This window comes from Photinus pyralis, unplaced genomic scaffold (genome assembly GCF_008802855.1).
Source record: "Photinus pyralis isolate 1611_PpyrPB1 unplaced genomic scaffold, Ppyr1.3 Ppyr1.4_LG10, whole genome shotgun sequence".
Lineage (NCBI taxonomy): Eukaryota > Metazoa > Arthropoda > Insecta > Coleoptera > Lampyridae > Photinus > Photinus pyralis.
This window is the reverse complement of record NW_022170250.1, coordinates 14790397-14810118: the sequence shown is the minus strand read 5'-3', so window position 1 is coordinate 14810118 and position 19722 is coordinate 14790397. Positions and strand designations below refer to the sequence as shown.

Sequence of the window (19722 nt, the reverse complement as noted above, 5' to 3'; positions counted from 1 at the left end):
CCAAAATGCAGTTTTGAAAATGAAAAAATTCCGATTACTTTCGGAGATCCTGAAAAAAACGAAATTCTGCAAAATCGTTTTTTTACCGAAGTAATTTTTTCATTGTCAAAACTGCATTTTGTTAAGCATCAAAATATACGCATTACCTACGCACCTTTGGCAAATTTAAACTACTTATACGTATCTCTTACACAGTTCCCGAGATCCCCATTGGCCATTGGTGACCCTCGAATTTGAATCAGCCTGTGTATAGCACGATTTAAACTCGGATTTAGTCATATAGGTAAAAACAATACCTCCGCCAGAACAGAATAGAGAATACTACACTCTCTTTACACTGTACAGCGGCGTCAAGCGTGAAATTGGAGTGGCATCAGAAAAAGTGGAATAACCTAATGAGCACAAAATTTTAAATTAGTAACACAAATTAGCACAAAATTATGAGATGTACTTTAACTTTTAATTCCTTTCAAGTCAGTCGGCACTACTTCATGGACCCAGTGGCCGGTTTAGGCAACTATATAGTTTTTAACTCAACACAAAAGGCAAAACCCCTTGAAATTTAATGAATTTAGGTAATCAATAAAGAGAGAATGTTAAAGAGATAAATTGTGCGCAACATCAAAGGCTTCGCGTTTAGCTGTGCCAATATGAACGTTTCAATTACTGCTGATAAAATATCAAAGAAAAATGACCGTAGTTTTAATAGTTTTCACTTTTTGATGTAAAAAAAGTTTGAATAGTTTTAATAAACGTTCAATAATTTACAAATGGCCTACAATGCAAAATCTATCTTGTTAGGTTTTGAGGATGAATATATAACGGATAAAAACAAAGCGGCTGTGAATTTTACTACAAACAAAATTGGTGGAAAGCCAGTAAGTTAAAATTGTCGATTAAGTGAGGTTAACTTGCCTCTGTCAATCTGTTTTTTAGGATTGGCCCTACAAAAATATCGACAACCCGACATGTAGCCTTTGTCAGCTATCCAGCCCACTTGTCCTGCAAATATATGCACCACTAGAAAATTCGCCATACAATCGTACCTTGTACTTATTTGCTTGCATTAATCCGAACTGCTGGAATCAGGGGGAAAGGTATCTATAGCCACATAGTAATCGGATTGAGAAATGAAAATATCTACCTTATGATGTTTCAGTTGGACATGCCTACGACTTCAAACATTGGAGCAGGAAACGGACAAGATTCCCATACCTACAGTAACACAAACTGTCGACACGAATGATTGGTGCCAAGGAGCAGATGATTGGGACGAGGATAACAATGCCATCGAAGAGAATGGAAATTTGATTGTAGGAGGGGAACGAATTTCCGATGAAGATGATGAAAGTTGTAGTATGGAGGAATCACTTCGCTCTGGGCTGGGAAATTTAATGGTCGACGATCGAAATGCCAATATGGGGAATTTCGTAGAGGCTCAAGGTAATTTTAACTTCAAACGTACAGTTTTGCCAATTAGCTCTCAACCTAAACCAAAAATAATACTCTGAAGAGGTGATGGCACAGTGTCAGCTAAAAAATTCACATTGGTATTCTAATAATGATCCCCCAATGTATTGAATAACCTTCGATACAGGGTTTTTTGTCCAATAGGCTAGGGCTTAAGACGGTCGGGCTGACTTCTCTGAGCATATATCGGGTAAGTATGTGGAGGTGGTAAAATTTCTGGTACCCACCATCATCGCTGCTAAACTGCAATGCACATATACAATGTGTATCGGATAGGATACAATTATATAAAATCTTTGTGTGTTAGGTACATACTCGTACTATTAAAAGGAAATTATCTTTTGCTGAAGATAGGTATTCTATTGAAATTTATTGGAAATGAAAACATCAATTATAATGCACATAACAGAAATATTAACATGCCTAGTGCATATATTAGAACATGTGTTCTCAAAACATTATTTTTTAGTTGTCATTGACAAACTTATACAGGGTGTCTTAAATTGAGTAGGATAATATGGCTATATTTGTTATTATTATACTTACAGATTTGGTTAAAAAGTTATGTAGTTTTTGATGTTGATGGATATTCCGATGCGATATTTTGAAAAAAAAATCATTGTGTAGATAATTGGAAAAAAATGAGAATAGCCATTTTTAAAACGTTCAAATCTTTTAGTTACGAAGAATGTTTCAAATAACAGTTGCAAGATACCATGGGATAAATTCAAAGCACATAGAAAAAAGTTTTTTAAATGGACGCCATATTGAATGTTTAATCAGTTTGACACCTTAGGTGCGCAAAAAAATTTATTCAAGGTTAAAGTTCGCAAAAATGGGTTTTTTGGATTTTTTAACGAACGAACAGTCTTTCTTACAGAACAAACTTCAAATATCCTAACAATATAATAAAGGTACAGAGAAGGTATCAGAAATAAAAATCAAACTTAACTTCTTTTTATACACAAAATGTAAAGAGATCGCGAGGATTCTGGAGCAGGAATATATAATTTCTTCCTTCATCACCGTCGACATATCTGGCACATTTGGATAGACAAAATAATTTCCAGTTTTATCAGAACACTTTTTCTTCAAAAAATTTATGGTTCAGCAGCTGCAAAATCTGCAAAATAATGCATTCTACAGCGTAGAAGAGTACTTAGACTGTGATTTTGATATGTGTGGTTGAGTTTTCTGTTTGTTTGTCTAGCATTTGTCTTTGTTTATATACATTAATCTTATTGTTAAATGTTTTTTATCTATACAAATACTTTTTTTCTCTTTTCGCGTATACCATTGTTACTATACAGTATTTGCAATTTGACGTGTGCAAACATATTTATACATTTGTACAACACAAATATACATCTATCTATCTATCTAATGCTAAGACGATTAGATTTTCCACTTTCTGTTTAAAAATTCGGACCATATCTGCAGTGCGCAACTCTCCCATGAAATAAGTAAAATTTTGTTGTCACGCCACTGGCACCGACAACTTCTGCAACACGAAAATGAAATTAGGAAAATATGTTAAAAACATAATAAGGAAACTTTTCAAAAAATAGATCTTCTACCACTAACCAAATATGACCATGTACACTAGTTATGAGAACAATATTTGAAAATAAAGAAAATCCAGCGTTATGTTTGAGTGTAAATAAAGATTTCTTATCAGAGTAGGTATTGATGTGAGCTATTTTGCATAAACTGAGCCACTAAATATGCAAAAAACACACTGAAACTTCTGCGTTTTGGAGTAATTGCACTGTTGCCCAACTTTTCCCTCACTGTCCGACAGCACCCCACTTGACGGTACTTACCAAGATTCAACCCTCCAAAAATTGACAACTTTTTACAAAAAAGTGAAATTTTAAGATTTAGTCAATTTCCGACCCCGATATCGAGGAAAGTAGCTAATCATTTTACGGGAAACGGAAAGGTGTTGCACCCAATTATCTTTAATTTAAGCAAAGAACGAAGTCTCTAAGCATATAATCTCACAAAAATCCAAAATGTGGGAACACTGAATTAATTGCAAATTTGCTCTGCTTATAGTTTTCGGTACAATAAGTTAAGAGTAGTTGTAAAGGAGAAACCACGTACATACATCCACCAGTAATTTATATTTAAACTGCCTATTCATATTTTATTTTACTAAAATGTTATTTATTTTAAAAAATTATTTATTTATGTTATTGTTATTTATCATGCATATTTAACTAAGGCATTACAAGGATATAATTGTTGAAGTAAGTACGTAGTAAGACGTATTTTGACACGTTTTTTATTGTTTCGAACGTAACTTAAAATCCATGGCAACTATTGTCTCAATAATCGTTGCCATGGATTTTAAGCTACGATTAAGCTAAGCTCCACTTAAATTTGTCGGTGCAAACGGCCATAAGTCCTCTACCTCCTTCCGAACGAGGAAGGTAAAGTCGTATAGTAGAGGAGTGAGGGTGATGTATGTGGTGTTTTGTTAATAATGTTCGAGTGTTTCTCTGTATTTATTCTAAATCTTTATTTGTCCAACGTGTAATCCCAAAAGAGTATGTAAGTACTGGTGTGGCATAAGTATACTGCGTACTCTTTGTAGGTATTGTGTGATAAGTGTTTGTTTTATACTCGTATGTTTAATATGTGTGTTTTGCTGAAAACCAAGATACTTATAAGTTTCATTCTCGTCCATGGAATTTATTAAATTACCTTGTTCGAGCTCATAATCTAAAAGTTGTCTTTTACCAGCTGCGATGTGTTGTGTTTTACATTATCGATTCCAAAGTCCATTTGTATGTCAAGTGAAAAGGTTTCGGTGATGTGTTTAATGCTTGTGGAAGAGTATAATTTAAAATCGTCCAAGTAAAACAGGTGTGTAATGTTGTGATGTATTTCCTGGTTATGTTTAATATTGTACTCAAAGTTCGAAGTGTTTAACAAATATGAAAGTGGATTAAGAGCAAGACGAAACCAGAGCCGACTTAAAGATCGCCTTGAAAAATGCCTCTTTTAATTTGTATTGGGTCAGTAATAAGTTTTGTGTCGTTTAGTGTAAGTGTTAACGTAGTGTTCCAACATGACATTATGTAATTGAGGAATTGTGTAATATTGTTGCTGACTTTGTATATTGAGAGTACCTACTTGTTGTAACCAAGAGTGTGGTACTGAATCGAATGCTTTTTTGTAATCAATGTAAGCAGTGTGTATGTTTCGTTTGTTATGTCGGGATTGTTCAAGTATTACAGAGTCTATAACGAGTTGCTCTTTACAGCCTCTGGAATACTTGGTACACCCTTTTTGTTCTTCGTATAGAATGTTGTTATCGGTACAGTGTTGGTATATTTTGTTTGTAATGCATGATGTAAGGATTTTGTATATTGTAGAAAGGCACGTAATTGGTCTATATTTAATAATAATAATAATAATACAACATATATTACAATCAGAGATTCACCTCTGAAGCAAACCACATTATCACGACCCATTAGTATTCAACCCAAACGCAAAAGCCTAACCAGCACTTTAGACTCACAACATGACACAACAACATACTGTAATATCTCCACCCTTAACTCAACCAACCACACAAACACAACTTCCTGAACAAACAAACGCAATAAATACAAGTAACGCAACATGCACTACAAAGACGCCCTCACCCAATAAAGTTACACGGCCTAGCACAGCTAAAAAACACAATACTCTTTCTTCTCAGAAACACACCACGTTATCACAACCCACTCGTACTCAACCCAAACGCAGCAACCTTAACAGCACTACAGGCTCACAAAATACTGTAATATCTCCACCAATAACCCAAGCAACAACACAAATACTGTTAGAATGTATAGATAGTAGTCGGCTGAGAGTAATTGTCAATTAATAAAAAATAGAAAGTTATCATTTGATTGAATTAGTTTGTATTCATCTTCCACATTAAAACAAGAAATACAACCTCAAGAACAAAAAAACACCATAAATACAAGTAACGCAACATGCACTACAAAGACAGGTCCACCCAATAAAGTTACACGTCCTAGCACAGTTAAAAAACACATCACTCCTTCTTCACAGAAACACACCACGTTATCACAACCCATTCGTTGACTTTTTCTTGAGCATTTTGCATTAATTTACTATAGATTATACTCCGAATCGTCTTAATTGGCACGCTAGCGTAGTGTCATCCGCGAAAAGTGTCCAGTGGGCGGCCATGTCACATGTCGGTAGGTCGTTGACGTACATCAAGAAAAGAATGGGGCCAAGCACAGAGCCTTGTGGGACTCCATAAATAGGCAAGATGTTGGATGTAACAGATTGGTGAACTACATATTGTTTACGGTTATTTAAATAAGAGCGTAGGAATTCTACAGCATCATCATTCATCACCAAAATTTAGGTATTCCAATTTCTTTGTAAGAATGAAGTGGGAGACACAGTCAAAGGCCTTACTCAAATCACAAAAAGTAACTCCAGTGAATAATCCTCCTTCAAATCCATTTAATATAAAATCGTATAAACTAAGAGATGCCCCAGCAGTAGAACAATTCCGTCTAAATCCAAACTGACTAGCAGTTAATAAGTGGTTTTCTTCCAAAAAGTCTACTATTTGGGCAGCTAAAGCTTTTTCAAAGATTTTTCCAAGCACAGGTATAATCGAAATTGGACGATAATTGTTTAAATTTGAAGTATCTCCTTTTTTGGGAACGGGTACCACTTTGGAAATTTTGAGACAAGATGGAAAGGTATTGCTTCGTATGCACTTATTATATAAGATGGTTAGTGGTATAACAATAAGATTAAGGATATATTTCACTATTTTATTGTTAATACCATAAGTGTCTTTGCTATGACTGGTTTTTAAACATTTTATGATGTCTCTAACTTGAGTATAGCTGACTTCCTTGAAACTAAAGTTCGCGAATTCCTTAGATGGCTTTTTCAGGTATTGTAGCGGTTCCCCGTTTTGGTAGGTTTTTTAAAATATTTTCGGTGGTATCAACGAAGTGATGATTGAAATCCATAGCTGATGCATCCGACTGGTTTGAGTGGTGATTCTTATGAACGTTATTAATAATGTCCCACATAGCCTTTTGGGGGTTGTGAGAGTTTACAATATAACTATCATGGCATGACCTTTTGGCAATTCTTATAGCATTCCTATACTCACAGCGAAATTGTTTAAACTTTTTGGCATTTTCAGGAGAAGGGTTGTCGTAATAGGTGTTTGACAGTAGTAAGAGCCGATCGCGTGACATTCTAAGGTGTTCATTAAACCATGTGGCGATATTTCCCAAGTTACTTTTTAAGAGTTTAGTTTTTTGATTAAATGATTTTTGCATAGCAGTAACAATTACATTTATAAATATAGAAAACTTTGATTCTATATTTAGTTCACGATACTTTATGAACGACCAGTCCACTTCATCTACAATTTTGAATAGTTTATTGAGTCCAATTCCTGTAATAGGAATATAGTTAATCCTAGTATGAATTGGTATGCATTTTCTTAGATATGTTTGAAATAGCAATGCATGGTGATCGGATAAACCAACATCAATTATACTTAGTTTGTAGCTACTTGGTTGGAAGTTAGTAAAGCAGTTGTCCAAGCAATTGTTTCCACGTGTATTACCATTCAAAGTGCTGCTAAACCCATAAGAAAGTAGCAGGTTTTTGAACGTCATGGTGTGGTTGTTTTCTACTAAATTAAACTTAATATTAAAGTCACCAATTATAACCACTTTGTTATGTTTAACAGTCAATCGGTTTAGAACTTTAACAAAATTGTTTAAAAAAGTTTCGAAACTTCCGTTAGGAGAGCGATAGACCGACACTATAATAATTTCATCAAAGTGGTCACTTATTACTGCACTTACGTCACAGTCAAATGGTAGAGATAAACCGTTTATTTGCGGTATGCTGTTGCATGTAAAAGAACGTTTAGAAAATATGGCCGTACCGCCGTACTCACTTTTCCGCCTACAGAAAGCAGCGCACAATCTGTAAGACTTTAACTCGATCGAATTCAGTTCATCTTCTGACAGCCAGTGTTCATTGATGCACAACAAAACTATAACCTTTGTCGATTAAGTAGGAGTCAATCTCGTCAATTTTGTTGCTGAGACACTGGACATTAATATGTAATATTTTTAAGGGTAATCCTGTTTGTTGAGGAAGGTCACTAGGATGCCGCAACATGCAGGAATTCTGTTTATACCTAGGTACAGTGGATTAGATCATCACCTCTCATATCTGAACTAAAACTGGGCAGTTTGGGTTCTCCGAAAAAAACGAAACTTCTTAATAACAACCCCATTGGGCCAATTTTCCCCTTTGTAAAGCACGTCAATTAGTTGTATACAACTAATGAGACTACTACGTGCTTCATCCCGTTTAGGTAGATCATCAACCTCAAAATTATGATCGGGAAATTTAGCAGTCAGATAATTAGTAATTTGTGAAGCGGCAGTACCTACAGCTACTCTACCAACATAAATCCAAGCACGTTTTGGGGTAACGCTGAAGCTTGGTCCAGAAGTTTGGTCGGCTTTCCCAATAGGGTAGATGACAAATTTTTTAAAACCAGTTATAACTGGTCGTATACCTCTACTATAACTTTAAAATATGATATTTCAGCAAAATAAATCATATTATTGCAAATTTATGCAATTTAAATTGTAGATTTTTATTCTAGCGCCAAAACGCTGTTTTGTGTCATGGCGGTATCTGTGACGTCACAGTCCTGACAATTATAAACACATAACCCCAGCGTAAATAGTTTTATTTGTTACTCAGTTGTAAACGTTGATTAACAAGACAAAACGCAAACGGGTAAACGTCATGTTTAAACGCTACTGACTTGTAAAACTGACAGCAGACCTGTAAAACTGACAGCAGACCTGTAAAAATTTTACAAGTTAGTAATCTAGTAATTTCATTGGCCAGAATTAATGCGAAGTCTCTGTTACATGGATAACATGATATTTTAGACATTTCTTCAAGATTAATTTAAGAACTAATTATTTACTAATTATTTACGTTTACTATTGTTTACAAATGAGTAACAAATAAAATATTGTACATTATACGCCAGGTAATAGTTTTTACTGGCTCTAGGAGATGACAAGCTCGCCTAACGGCTCGCTAGTCAACTTCTCCTATCGCCAGTAAAAACTCACTTACCTGGGTAATAATGTAAAATACTATAAAATTCGTGATGAATTATAACCACCGTAAGTGGTGCCCCACCATGGAGTACACTTTGTCGTGGTGTAGGGCTCAGTAGTCACATTTTTCTGTGGCACAGCTAAGTATCCCAGGCGGGTAAATCTGGTTCCAAGGATGCTGTATCATTCAAATGCTTCCTGGAGTAGAGAAATCCAAAAGGGTTTTCGACGATTGCTCATTAAACGTAACATAGAAAACTATATTGACATGAGTAGCACATTTTTCACGTACGTTAACTCCTGAGGCGTGCGGTAGACGACAATTTGGACAACTTCCGAATCCGATTGAGCCATTTGCCGATAGAGTTTCGAATAATCGGACTAGATCATGACTTGTAGGTAAACGTGATAAAGGAGACTTTATCGACACTAGTACTCCTTTGGACTCTGAGGGGTTGTAAAAGTAGCTTGATGGTTAGGGCAAAGAAAAGAATTGTTTTCTTCGTCGACAACTAAGGATCAAACTGCATACAGCTTTCCGTGAACCGTATGTTGCGGGCAAATTTTGACTTAACTGTGAATAAGTTGTCAGAATCTTCTGTTCGACTGCACCCAATGTAAGGTTCCATAAGAGTGCCCGCCATAAAAACCCAGACCTTTATCTACAAAATGTTCGTAACATAAAACATATGATAGCTTCGATGACCTAAAAGCAAAGCATTTTAAGTACACATTCCTCTTAAATAACTACATTTCTTGTAAAAAATCTAAGCTTAACTTAAAAACCTACAAGACTTATGGCAGTTTTCTGATGAACAAAAATCTGTGTTTGATGCAATAAATATTAACATCACTTCATCAATGTTTGGCAGATTTGCTGCTAGCAGCATTCGTACACCCACTTTCCATTCTTATCTGGTTTTAAAAACTAAACTTTAGGATAATATAATCACTATAAAATGCAGCAAGCACTAAATTAAAAAACGTAGACAAACTCTACAAAGCACAGAGGATTAGGATTATGACGTCACGCGCTCTGATTGGCGTTTGATATCACGTGACACATGTCGTTATTTTTTAATTTTAGTTTTACTAAAATATAATAGTTTCTCGGTACATTACCAAAGAAAGTTATTTTGCGATACCCTGACACCTTACTCTATCTCATGAAACAAACATTTATTTATTCTTGTTCCACTGTCATGTACCCTATTGTCACACCTTTTTGGAGAGATTTATTGCTGTCCGTCTCAGCTGCTTTCGTCAATTTTGGCAAAGCAAGTTTGATATTAGTTTCGCACGCTTTTAAATTCGCGTTTGCATTTACGTTAGCTGATAACTTATCACTCGCTACAGCACTAGACGGGACGTCACTATATTTTGGATTGGAATATTTAGTTATGTGTTGTACTTGTCGTGTTAGTTTTGAAGAACGAGTTCCTTGTATGTATTGTGTAATCCGACCTAAGTCACGTCTGATGTCATCGATGCGATTTATCAGGCGTTTTTCCCAGGCCGGGGGTGAGCGTTTTTTTTGTTGCGTGCTGTTCTTTGTTTATTGTTATTCTTGAACCGTTACATCTAGAAACTGCAACAGCACCGCAATACACAACAAAGTGTAGTTGATGTAAGCTTGTGTTATCGTTAATGTAATTTGGTAAAATGTGATCATTTAGTGTTTGTGAAAGTGTGCGTAATTTTGTAGTGTGACTTTGTTTAGGTAATCGTGGTCTTTGTGTTGGGTCAGTGTTTGAGAATTCTAACTATGCATTGTCAAATTCTTTTTGAAGGGATGTAATAGTGTTTGGTTTGTGTGATTATTTGTATCTATCGATTGCTGAGGTGTCGCAATTGTCTGTATTTCAGAGTTGTTTAGAATGAATGTATAATATGTATGTACGGTGAGTGTGTTGTTTGTGTTGAGTAGTGCTTCAATTTCGTGCCTGATTTGTTCCTGTGTGTCTAATGTAAGGAGTGTATTTTTAATAATGACTGTATACGTTGGTCTGCAATGCGTTGTTCTGTTAAGTGCGCTAAATGTGGGTATTGTGTAATGAAAGCGTGATGTAATTTACCTCTGTATGCTGTCTTCTCCGTTTCCATCTTCGTGATCTCCAGATACGTACCGAAAATGAAGCGATTCATCCCTTCGTCCCATTTCATACGTCTTTTGGAGGTTTCCTTTGCGCTGGTCCCATCCACAAGCGGTTGAGAAGCAGGCACAAAGGTCTCTTCTTGGTGATCCCCTTCAATTGGTCGTTGTATTATTACTATTATTATTATCCCCCCTTTTAATTTACACTCCATGGGAAAATTGAAATACGGTTGGTAAGCGGTACGTTCCTATTAATCTATTTGTTATGGGATGCGTAAAAGAGAACGACGTTTTCGAAACGTCAACGCGCCGCGCGGTGTTGCATTGCACTTGCAGGAATTTGAAATGAAAGTTGATACGTGCATGATTGCTACGCCACTGGTTAATATTATGAAACACATAACCTAGAAATTTTGTAAGACATGAAAATCCGATAAAAGTTTAACCTTATCGAAATGTGAAGTAATAAGCAATCTTTAATAAAGTTACTTGCTTTAGACGAGGTGTTTAAATGGCAACCATAGCAAAAAATCCGCCTTCACCATTAAAAAAATTCCATTTCCTTCACGGTGTAAAGTACGAGCATTTAGTTGCCGGTGTAGCGGGTGGGTTAGCATCCACATTAATCTTACATCCGTTAGATTTAATCAAAATTCGTTTTGCTGTAAACGACGGTAGAAGCAGTTTACCTCAACAGTATAAAGGCATAACAAATGCGTTTACAACAATATTCAGAGAAGGCGGTATAACTGGTCTATACCGTGGAGTTACTCCAAATTTGTGGGGCGCTAGTACATCGTGGGGTTTATATTTCCTCTTCTATAATGCGTTAAAAGTGCACACTCAAGGTGGAAATGGAGATATACCGTTAGGAGCAACGGCACATTTAGTATCGGCTGCCGAAGCAGGCGTCTTAACATTACTAATTACAAATCCGTTGTGGGTCGTCAAAACACGATTATGTTTGCAGTACGATACAGCTCCTGTAAACTCAAAAAATGTTGTTTACTCAGGAATGATCGATGCTCTTAAACAAATCTATCGACAAGAAGGCATACGTGGTTATTATAAAGGATTAGGACCAGGTATATTTGGTGTATCGCATGGGGCTGTGCAGTTCATGACGTATGAAGAAATGAAGAATAAGTACAATCAATATTACAATTTACCAATTACGAACAAGTTGGGTACAGTTGAATATTTACTATTTGCTGCAATTTCAAAAATAATCGCCGCAGCCAGTACATATCCATACCAAGTTATAAGAGCAAGACTACAAAATCAACATTATCGATATGAAGGCTCTTGGCATTGTGTACAACAAACTTGGAAGTATGAAAGATGGAGAGGATTTTATAAAGGGTTAGGAACAAACTTACTACGAGTGACACCTGCTACAATGATTACATTTTTAACGTATGAAAATGTTTCACACTTCCTTCTAAATAGAAATGCGAATACATTGTAGAAAAATTAGAATAGGTAATTTTTGTAAATGTAACGTCATATGTATACTTGAATTGTTCCTTTTCAATCACTGTTACTTGTTGAAACATAATTTCGCATCTGTGATTTGTTTATGTGAATAATGTTAAAGACATGCACCAATTTTACCCCAATGTCTTATTTTTTTAATATTTTTATTTCTAGTCGAATAAATTTTACTGAACAATATTTCTGATTTCATACCCTTGGTTGGAGTCCAAATTTTAGACATACTGCTAGATTCACTACTACCATTATAGTATGTGCAGTTAAAAGTCAAAATGCACTTGCTGAAGCACAATTTTCTTTCTTTTCAAAAATTCAGCTTTCTCAAGGTCTGAATGCTAAGATCGCAAACTCTCGGACAGAATCTGAAGCAGTTTTTTTCTTGAAAAATATTCCATACTCGATTCAATTTAAAAGGGTAGCGGTAAAAGGCATAGAGAAGCTTTGATCTTCACTGTGATTGGATACAACACGAGTCAGAATAATGGTGAAAAATAAACGAGTGATGAATTTTGTAAGCTGATAGTTTCTGTTGTTAACTAAACTGTCATTAGCTGTTCATGTCGAAGATGCAAACATGAAATTGCTTGATGTATTTGTGTTTGCAGTGCTGGATATTTCTATTGTACCGGGTGATCCAATAAGACTGTTCCTCGACCATATCTCGAGAACCGTTCGTGAGATGACTTGGGGGTTAAAAAAATTATTGGTTAAATCGGTCATGAAGATCGCTGGAAAATATTTTCAAGTTCTAAAAATGACCAACAGAGTGCGTAACTACCATCTTAAATTTTAAAATTGCTTTTTCTTTAAATTTGGCATAATAAACTAAAAATACATTTTTCGCATTTTTAAAGAACCAGTTTACTTATCATTTTCGTAAAAACAAAAACTCAGTTATTTCAAAAACAAAGATGGTGTGGGGCGTTCAATTGTTTTTGCAATAACCTGCTTTAACTTCTTAACCGTTTGACCGATTTTAACAAATTTGGTATGGTTGAAAAGAACATTCCTTGGGCAATGAGAATCAACCAAACTATAGTTAATTTAGTTGAATCCTTCTCCGCCAGGGGGCTGCTTTTGAACACTATGACCCAAATTCCTAAAAAAATCAAATGGAATTATATGACTTTTTCTCAAAAAGAATTAACAGCTTCATTATATTATGACATTGGATCCGCTACTGTAGGCAAATTTGCTGAATAACAAATATAATCGCCGGACTTCATCCACCCAAATAACATAGCTCGTGCTAACTCCAATGTACAATTTTCTCTCTCCGCTGCATCATTTTGCAAATAAAAAAATAGTAATACCATGACTTCCCAAAATATGACGAACTTCCTGGGTGCCATTGTGCCAAATTCCCTACTTTCATCACATCTGAACTGATCTGATTTTTGTGTGTTGTGATCTACCTACTGTAGATGCCTCCGCCAAAAAAGTTTTCAAACAGAGCCATTTCCCTTTTGTGCTTGATAAAAAAACACTCGCCTGTATCTACAGAGTCATCTTTTAAATATCTGAGGTATCTCACCTTGTGATCCTCAAAATATTTGATCTGCTCGAGGACAATTTCAGACCTTGCCTTGCTTAAATGGCTTTCCCAAAACACTAATAGTAAAAATGTATACCTATACACGGTGTTCAAGACAAGGATGTGTATTGTTGGGATCTCCGAAACCATAGAAGATATGACAATGGTCAAATTCGAGAAAAGATTAAAGAGTTATTATCATGCTTTAAAGAAAACCCAAAAATTCCGATTGTTGCCACTTTTTGAGCTCTACAAGACAGCGTTAAGAGATTTTCAATACAACGTTTCGTTTCAAAGAAATCATTATCAATTTTATTTTTTAGATGGCCCGTAAAAATACATAATGTATTGAGTAGCACATTTTATTACGTGTACAACAATGTACAGCACACACAAAAAAACAAAAGCTGGAAACCGCGCACATCACTCTAATTGTAAGAAAATACTCGGACATATTTTCCATTTTCCCGGAGATTGCCTGATAGGTATTCTCGCCGTTGTGCGCGAGTGCACCATCCTGTTGAAACCAACCGTTTCCTTTTTTTTGTGTGTGCCGTACATCGTTGTATTCGTAATAAAAAATGCTACTCAATACCTACAGTACCTATATACTTTTTTTATGGATCATATAAACAAAAAAAAGTTGATGAAACGAAACGTTGTGTTTTTATATTATTTTATATATTATATAATATTATTTGAATTTTTATAATTGTTTTTTTATGTTGTGTATACAATTTATTTATAGCTTGTTGAATAAAGACAATATTAATATTATTATTAGCTTAAACATTAGTACATGTCAAAAATTAAGTTTGTCGTTCAAAACTCCTTGCTCTAATTCCCCAAGTCCTATCACTTTTAGTTTATTACGGACTACGGAGACATGCAAAACGCAAACGTCCCAATGGTTTTGAGAAGATATCACATAGGTCATTGTTCAGTGCTGGAGATATGTCCCAGTTTTAGAATACAATCATGAATTTTTTCCCAAATAAAGTCAAATCTAATAAACTGATCGCAGCCTCACTGCCCTATTTTCGATGTTTAATCAATTATCCATATTCTAGCGCTAATGTTTGAATCAACTCCTAATCGCATCATCTCTATTTGTACCATGAAAGTACTGCACCGATTTTTCTTACAGGTGGCGCCGTAGGACGATTGCATTCACCTAGGGCCACCGCGGAAATAGAAGGAGATGAAGGGGAAATCATTAGCATAGATACACCTACCTTTCCACAAGTTGATTTAGCAGCTCTTCTTCAAGAAGTTACGCCTTTACCGCAGGACATTCGCCATAACACCTCCAATTTAAAAATATTTCCTACTTTACAATTTGTTCCATGTTTTATGTCTGTGTGGGAAGAATCCGAAAGCACAACCAGTACCTCTGATCATCATGTTAAAGAATTGTTATTAGAGTACCAACAAAAAAATGACGCCGTTTCTTTGGGAGACGTTGCACCTCACGAATGCGGACCGTCAGTCGATGAGAACTACGAAAAAAGCACGCCCGCGCACGGTGATAAAATGTTTCATTATTTTTTAACGAAGATACAGAAAAACCCCGGCCAGATATTAAGGTGTGTAAAATTGCCGCATTAGCAGTGAAATACCATTTATTACTTTTGCAGGTACAGTCGAGATGGTCCGCCTCCTTTGCTGCTTGCACCTTTCACTGATCGAGTAAGAAAATGTGAATATTGTGACGGCGAAATGATTTTTGAATTCCAAATACTTCCAACACTAATTCCGAAATTGAGACTAGTAGGTGACGCTAAAGATAGTAACCGGTTAGAATTTGGAACTGTGTTAATATTTTCTTGTCGAAAAAGTTGTTGGGATACAGATGCAATTACTCGTAAAGAATTAGTTTTTCTACAGAACGAAAAATATTAAACGATTGTTGTCTGCCATTTTTAGAAACTATTACCATAAAGCACATAGGTTTTTTGCACTTACCTACTTATATTTATGAAATGTAGAACTTATCCATCTAATAAACTTTATGATAGGTAGTGATCTTCTTTTCTTACTTTTTATTATTTGACACTCGAAAGACTTATACAGCGAATGGCGTTTGTTCACCAAAATCTGGAGAGTATGCTGAAGGAAGAGGAAATATACTACTATAGTTTCTCGAAGCCAAAAAGCTTCCTAAACCTGTAAGGGTAATGGTATGGTTCCAGGGCCTCGGAGGAACTGGAGAAACTAGTGGATCAGGTAAGTATAAGCAGAACCCACGTGTGGCTATTAAGGATTGGAGACCATTGAAAGGAATTAGGATCCCAAAGGGTAACTGATCAAAGTTTCTGAGAATAGCTGGAGAAGGTACCATCCTGTTAACTTCTCCAAGGTCACCTTTAAAGCGATTAGGAAACCAAAGACATAAGAAAGTGCTGAAAGCGATGACATGTAAGTGAAAAGGTAGTTCGCACAGCTCTTACATGTATACATGACTCAAAAAGATATACATCTTGCTTCAGTCCAAAATTCGTGGGTCCTAAAAACCAGGTCAAAAGCTTATGTGAATCTGAAAGATGGGTTGTGAATTGGCGTGCGTCTCTAATCGCAGGTTTGACACTAAGTCAGCTGACCTAGAAATGTACAGAAACCTGCAGATTGGGCTATTGTGGTGACATACCCCTGCGGTTAGGCAGTCGAACAAATCACAGAATGGCTTCTTATACTATACGAAGCGCTTTGTATATGTTACCGGCAAACTGCAAAATGCCTAGGCATTTCGCGAAATGACGAATGCAACATGCAAAGTAAGAAATAGAACTGCAGTTCGCACTTTGCCTGCCTCTCTTTAGGGAAATGCCTAAACATGCAGGCAAAGATTGCCCATACAGCGTTGCCATTGGCCGATGGTAAACGACGCGATGATTGCGATTTAATTAAAGTACTCGCTAAATATTGCGATCACGTTTAGTCTGCATTTCTTCTATGGGTTTTCTGTTGAGTCACGCTTTGGATTTACTGTCGAGAATATATCAAATGGGGGGATTAAGTTACTAACGCGACGGTTCTACGTTTGGCACAGCTGCACGCGCAATCTGTGGAAAATAACCGAGTTTTCTCACTTTGCCTGAATGTTTAGGCATTTCGCGAAATCCCTAAAGAGAGTCGACAGGCGAAGTGCGAAGTCGATTTCCATTTCTCACTTTGCCTGCTGCATTGGTCATTTCGCAAAATGCCTAGGGATTTTGCAAAATGCCGGATTTCGCAGTTTGCCGGTAACATATATATCTGGTTAACGAATTTATTCATTATTTGCCTGTGGTATATTTGAGGTAAGTATATGGAATAAATGGGCAAATGTGTTAATATTCTTTAATGGCCAATGGCGATCGATTTCGGGGCCATTGCTCATCATCAGGCTGTGCGTCAAAAGGGGTGATGTTTCACAATTCGTTTTTCATCACCCCCTTTGACGCACGGCCTGATGATGGACAATGGGCGCAAAATCGATCCCCATAAGCCATTAAAGAATATTAACACATTTGCCTATTCATTCCATATGCTTTGAATATGCTGCCAGCAATCACTTTTCGCAGCTGTCAAAGAACAGGGAATTTACACAACAAAGCTCGGGGAAAAAGTTAGCGTCGATTAACGGTATTCGAATCCGAACCTTTATATTGTTTTATTAAATATTTATTTATGTGTTCGTGATACCAGTTTATTATCGCAGTGTGCTGTTATTCTGTGCCTGATGTTCGATTCAACTATTCCTTGGAGGGAGTTTCTCTGAATGAGTGGTTTAACTATTTTCGTGTTTATTGTGTTTTGCACTAGAATTAATTTCTCGTATTTACCACTTATATTTAGGTACGTTTCATTGTGTTTTGTTGTTGTTGATTTAACACTGCATTTGACTTGATTATCTGATTTAATTTATCGTGTTTTCCACTTGCATTGAAATGATGTCTCTTACGTTTGTTTTTAGCGTATTTTCCTCAAAGTGAAAAATCGCTATTCGCTGCACTTTGACGTCCGTCCGTCCGTCACACTACTCCTTCTAAACCACTGAACCGATTTTGGCGATATAGGACTCATTTGAAAGGGCTTGGTCCAAGGATTCCGTGCATACTGATATTTTTTGGTTGGTGCATGCGCAGTGTCAAAAATTTGGTTTAACACATGTGCGATAACAACTTTTTTATTTATGAAGATATTTAAATGCAACTTTATATGTAAACACTACGAATATAAGTACAATTAACGACCTTTTCAAAATTTTGTTTTGCGCATGCGCAATGCCAAGTTTCTTATTTATGAAGGCATTTAAATGAAATTTTATAGGTACATAGGCATTTGGCATAGGCAAATCTAACACCAGTTTTAAAATTTGGTTTTGCGCATGCGCAATTGCAACTTTCTTATTTATGAAAGCAGTTAATCGAAATATCATGTAGGCACCTTGAATGAAACTAAAACTAATACCGGTTTCAAAATTACTGTTAACGCATCCTGTATGTTTTATTTATGAAATAAAATTTCTAATGTAGACAATGCACAATTTTTCATTTTTCATATGTAAGACACTTCGAATAAAAGTAAAGCTAATGCCTATTTCAAAATTTGTTCGTATTTGTATACGCTCCACTATTTTTCATTAAACTGTAGAGACTTCGACGATAGGCGGCTCATTTGAAAGAGAATGGAGTAAGGATCTCGTGCCTACCGGTATTTTTTCCTGGTCCTAGCATTAATATTATTATAATAGGAGGAAAATACGCTCTCGTCATTTATATTTGCATAATGGCTTTTTAACTTGTTATAAATTTGTTTGCGTCTGATTCAGTGCCTGATGCATGATATTTCTATTCTCCTATTTACGATGTTGATGTTGATATATTTCTTGTATTTGTATTTTGTATACATGTGTTATGTCAGGTTTTTTTATTTTATTTTTGTGTGCGCAATATACTACCAATCTTTCATATCCCAACACATAAAAGAAAGGCGTAGCATACACAACGTAGGTCCTATTCATGCTACCCGGTCATAGCCGACTGCTACCGAGATGCAAGAGTGCCGAAAAAGGTTCGTTCTTTCAACTCGAAAGTTAGATGACTTTCCTATAGCGCGTTCGCACCTCCAGATGCAGTAGGGGGTCTTATGGACTAATTGCCTCTCTTTACTAGTTTGCGTCATTTTTCTATAATACTACCCTTGATTCTGACCGCATTGATGTCACATGACACATGATTAAATTGAAGTATTAAAACCAATTAAAACAATACATAATCTCCTTGAGCTTGGCTAGCATGTACTGTATGTCCATAAGCATCATACTTCATCTGGAGATGGGAACGTGCTATATTGTAGCACTACGGACTGTTATTAGCCCTATGCTTTTCATACAAAATAGGTGGTCACGGATAGGGGGCACTGTAGTCGTGAGTATGTGAATCGCTCAGGGTAAACTAAAGTGTAAACGCCACTAAGATCGCGTAAAGAGCAGCTTCTATAACAACGCGTAGTACGGCAAGCTTACTCTTCATTATCTTCTAAACGTCCACAAATAAGAACAGGTTTGCTTTTTTTGCCATATCTAGGCGCTTAATTGACGTTTGTTAATTTTGTATTTTGTACGGAACGGAGTGGACGATTTAGACAAAAATTAGTTTTATTCCCAAGAGTTGACAACTGAAGGTATATATAAGACAAGTCAAAATTATATAGTGGCAGTGGGACCCCTAGGATAATTTACAGGCTCTCCGGAGCCATAATGGATATGTTCGAAGCCAGGTGCTTGCTGAAAGAACAGAAACCCGGTTCTGGTAACGCGAGGGGCTTACTCGGATGCAGACAGGGATCAGAAAGCTTTTTAATGTTACCAAAAGAACAAAACAAGCCCCTCTTTAATAATAAAGAATTAAATTTTTTTGTCATTCCAAAACTGCAGGTGGAGCCCTAGTTTAAGGGTCAATGTCGTATGTTGTACA

General features: G+C 36.1%; 2 protein-coding genes across 2 annotated transcripts; both read left to right on the top strand.

Moving 5' to 3' along the window:
- The first annotated feature begins 485 nt into the window (after positions 1–485).
- On the top strand, positions 486–15797 carry LOC116162572 (programmed cell death protein 2-like). The gene is made up of 5 exons (XM_031476220.1): positions 486–878; positions 937–1097; positions 1160–1443; positions 14910–15348; positions 15400–15797. The coding sequence occupies exons 1-5, from the start codon at positions 771–773 to the stop codon at positions 15662–15664; spliced, it is 1257 nt and encodes a 418-aa protein (XP_031332080.1). The 5' UTR covers positions 486–770; the 3' UTR covers positions 15665–15797.
- On the top strand, positions 10809–12408 carry LOC116162574 (mitochondrial folate transporter/carrier-like). The gene has a single exon (XM_031476225.1). It carries the CDS (start codon positions 11246–11248, stop codon positions 12200–12202), a length of 957 nt encoding a protein of 318 aa, XP_031332085.1. The 5' UTR covers positions 10809–11245; the 3' UTR covers positions 12203–12408.
- Positions 15798–19722: the final 3925 nt, after the last annotated feature.

What these genes read in the sequence shown, in the direction of transcription:
- LOC116162572 (XM_031476220.1), top strand. Translation starts at nt 771, where the DNA reads ATGGCCTACAATGCAAAATCTATCTTGTTAGGTTTTGAGGATGAATAT. An exon ending in ACAAAATTGGTGGAAAGCCA is followed by an intron (nt 879 to 936) that starts GTAAGTTAAAAT and finishes TCTGTTTTTTAG; the next exon opens with GATTGGCCCTACAAAAATAT. An exon ending in AACCCCGGCCAGATATTAAG is followed by an intron (nt 15,349 to 15,399) that starts GTGTGTAAAATT and finishes TTACTTTTGCAG; the next exon opens with GTACAGTCGAGATGGTCCGC.
- LOC116162574 (XM_031476225.1), top strand. Translation starts at nt 11,246, where the DNA reads ATGGCAACCATAGCAAAAAATCCGCCTTCACCATTAAAAAAATTCCAT.